Source organism: Micropterus salmoides, unplaced genomic scaffold, assembly GCF_014851395.1.
Source record: "Micropterus salmoides isolate LMB-PRFRI ecotype aquatic unplaced genomic scaffold, ASM1485139v1 Ms_hic_scaffold_2584, whole genome shotgun sequence".
In the NCBI taxonomy this organism is placed as follows: domain Eukaryota; kingdom Metazoa; phylum Chordata; class Actinopteri; order Centrarchiformes; family Centrarchidae; genus Micropterus; species Micropterus salmoides.
This window is the reverse complement of record NW_024041800.1, coordinates 5,453-8,610: the sequence shown is the minus strand read 5'-3', so window position 1 is coordinate 8,610 and position 3,158 is coordinate 5,453. Positions and strand designations below refer to the sequence as shown.

The 3,158-nt window shown below is 48.4% G+C and overlaps 1 protein-coding gene across 1 annotated transcript; it reads right to left on the bottom strand.

The window, feature by feature from the left end:
* Window positions 1-436: 436 nt before the first annotated feature.
* Window positions 437-2,024, bottom strand: LOC119919160 (mucin-2-like). Its single transcript, XM_038739629.1, has 4 exons — window positions 1,926-2,024; window positions 1,650-1,712; window positions 1,542-1,571; window positions 437-1,328 (listed from the first exon to the last, which is right to left on the bottom strand). The coding sequence occupies exons 1-4, from the start codon at window positions 2,017-2,019 to the stop codon at window positions 502-504; spliced, it is 1,014 nt and encodes a 337-aa protein (XP_038595557.1). The 5' UTR covers window positions 2,020-2,024; the 3' UTR covers window positions 437-501.
* Window positions 2,025-3,158: the final 1,134 nt, after the last annotated feature.

Sequence of the window (3,158 nt, the reverse complement as noted above, 5' to 3'; positions counted from 1 at the left end):
ATTTGTGGCCCAACCATTTGAGTTGGGTGTACAAAACCAGCACTGATGCAATTTTATACTTGCACTAACGGGGGCGTAGCCATTTTACTCAAGATCGGCTATTAATAGCTGATTTGACAGCCATGTCTGATTTTACATACAAGGGTCTACAGCCTTGCAAGTCCAAAATTTATGTGGACAATCAGGTTAATCTACTGAAAAGATTAGGCCATCCTGGCAGCAGCTACTGAGTTGAATTGATGCAGTTGTGTGAACTCTGAATGCTCCTGATTGACAACACATTCAAGTTCTGAATGAGATGCGATAGGCCTACAGGGATTTGTAAGAAATCAAGTAACGTCAGTTTACAAGTGCCCTTTTCTGAAAGATCTCAAGTCAAGTTTTATTTAAAGCAGAGACAACAGGGAGGGTACATGCAGAAAGACAGTCAAAGAAGTCTTGCATATGGTCCACCAAGTCCCAAACTTTAATTGCCTCCTAATGTGACCATGCGAGACACAATCAGGGTTGGGTCGTGGCCGGAGACGGCGCTGGGGTCGTGGCCGGAGACGGCGCTGGGGTCGTGGCCGGAGACGGCGCTGGGGTCGTGGCCGGAGACGGCGCTGGGGTCGTGGCCGGAGACGGCGCTGGGGTCGTGGCCGGAGACGGCGCTGGGGTCGTGGCCGGAGACGGCGCTGGGGTCGTGGCCGGAGACGGCGCTGGGGTCGTGGCCGGAGACGGCGCTGGGGTCGTGGCCGGAGACGGCGCTGGGGTCGTGGCCGTCACATTGGTGAGGCCCGTCGTGGCCGGAGACGGCGCTGGGGTCGTGGCCGTCACATTGGTGAGGCCCGTCGTGGCCGGAGACGGCGCTGGGGTCGTGGCCGTCACATTGGTGAGGCCCGTCGTGGCCGGAGACGGCGCTGGGGTCGTGGCCGTCACATTGGTGAGGCCCGTCGTGGCCGGAGACGGCGCTGGGGTCGTGGCCGTCACATTGGTGAGGCCCGTCGTGGCCGGAGACGGCGCTGGGGTCGTGGCCGTCACATTGGTGAGGCCCGTCGTGGCCGGAGACGGCGCTGGGGTCGTGGCCGTCACATTGGTGAGGCCCGTCGTGGCCGGAGACGGCGCTGGGGTCGTGGCCGTCACATTGGTGAGGCCCGTCGTGGCCGGAGACGGCGCTGGGGTCGTGGCCGTCACATTGGTGAGGCCCGTCGTGGCCGGAGACGGCGCTGGGGTCGTGGCCGTCACATTGGTGAGGCCCGTCGTGGCCGGAGACGGCGCTGGGGTCGTGGCCGTCACATTGGTGAGGCCCGTCGTGTTCGTCACATTGGTGAGGCCCGTCGTGTTATAGTCTGACAACACAAGCAGCGTATTAAGTTCTTACTGCATCCATCATGCTATAGGCTAGTAGGCCATCTAGCCAAAATATAGTTTACATGATTTTGAATTATGAAGTAGGCTTAGGCTGATCATCAACTGTTGTAGATCTTGTTGTGTAGTTTTTACTGTGAAATCCCAGTAGCAGGTTTATTAAACCCTACAAGCATGAGACAGAATCTACTCACCTCCATCAGCATCTTGTTGCAACAAAAACTCTGTACAGAAGACATTAAAAAGTAAGTTAGTGTCAGTATATAGCTCTGAAACATTTTAGTCACCACAAGTGTTCTTACCTCTCACTCTCTGCAGCTCATCATCCTGAATTTCTGTTGTGCCTCCAACTGGCAAACCAGAGCCTATAGGACAGCACACGTGCCGTTATTCACCAGCACTTTGTTACAGCTGAATGACATTTCAGGAATTTTCAGAACTAATGGGAAGGCATAGCTTACGCTCGTAGCCACAAGATTTCTGAAAGAGTAACCTTACTTTTACATTGCTGTAGGCTACAACACTACCAGTTTGTAAACACAGCCTATGCTTTAAAGAGGAAAAATATAAAAATAAACCTTTGGTAAACCACACAGTCAGCACGCAAACAAGCAAGGCCCGCAGAGCTCCCATTGTTCCAGTCTCTAAGTGAAAATGCCACCTGTGCCACATGTGGGGTTTAAAAAGGCCTGTTGTGCTGGTGACACGGCTGTTGCTGATCAGCTCTAATTGTCGCTCACCTCAGTGGAGTCTGTGGGCCTTTCTCATTTCTCAGTTACAGCATCTCTTTTACCTCTGTGTACATTCAATGACTTTTGGACTCAAACTATTATATTATGTGAGTGTATAAATATCCGTATTCTGAACATGATAAATGTCATATTGAGTTAATTCTAAATGTGTTGATCTTACAGGGTACGGTCCATATTCATTAGTCACAAAATAACAAAGGCTACCGCCAATTTCATTGAATTTGTATATGAATTTAAAGAGTTGGCTATGTCAAAACTCACAAACTCGTAAAGTCTGAAAAATGTTTCAACACTCTTTTATAAAATTATGTATTAAAAAAGTTTGTACCTAGATGATTTCCATAGCATCCTCTCCTTGCGTCTCCCACCTGAGATTGCGAGTCGAGGAGTGGGAAGCAACAGGCATTTCATGAAATGAGACATCTTTGCTTCCCGTCATTTTATAGAGACACTAACTGTAATACTGTAAAACTTCAATTAAAAGCCTAGTCCTAATTAGATGCCTGTCCCTTTTACTGGCTTGATGTGGCTGCACATTTTGACAAATAAATGCAGGTCTCAATCATTTTGAGGCCTTGTCTGCTTTTTATAGAAGTTCTTTAGATGGATAAACCCTCTTAAAGCACACTGGGTCGCCAACTTGAGCTGCTTCCAAGCTGCTTAGATTGTGCATACCAATATAAATGTTTAAACCTTTGTCAATAGGGACATGCTACACATCCTTAGATTGTTTAGATTCTACACAATTCAATCGTTTAGTTTATTTTACAAAAAACAATGAGCACCAAAGTATTATTTATATAATATATACCGGCATGATAAATTAATTAAAGGCCTGTCCCAAAAAGAAGCCTGTCCCAGATAGAGGCAGGGTGAGTTCAGTGATTAAGCTGCCCGGGCTATTAATTGAAGTTTTACGGCAATATTCAACTTGAAAGACTATTTGTCCTACCAGCAACCCATCCCTAAATTTCCACTCCGGCATCCCAGTTTGATGTTGCATTAAGCTTGATTTATGCTCCTGCAAAGGGTCTATGTGCGTAGCTACGTCGTAGGCTG

What these genes read in the sequence shown, in the direction of transcription:
- LOC119919160 (XM_038739629.1), bottom strand. Translation starts at nt 2,019, where the DNA reads ATGTGGCACAGGTGGCATTTTCACTTAGAGACTGGAACAATGGGAGCT. An exon ending in GACTGTGTGGTTTACCAAAG is followed by an intron (nt 1,713 to 1,925) that starts GTTTATTTTTAT and finishes GCTGTCCTATAG; the next exon opens with GCTCTGGTTTGCCAGTTGGA. An exon ending in GCAACAAGATGCTGATGGAG is followed by an intron (nt 1,329 to 1,541) that starts GTGAGTAGATTC and finishes TTGTGTTGTCAG; the next exon opens with ACTATAACACGACGGGCCTC.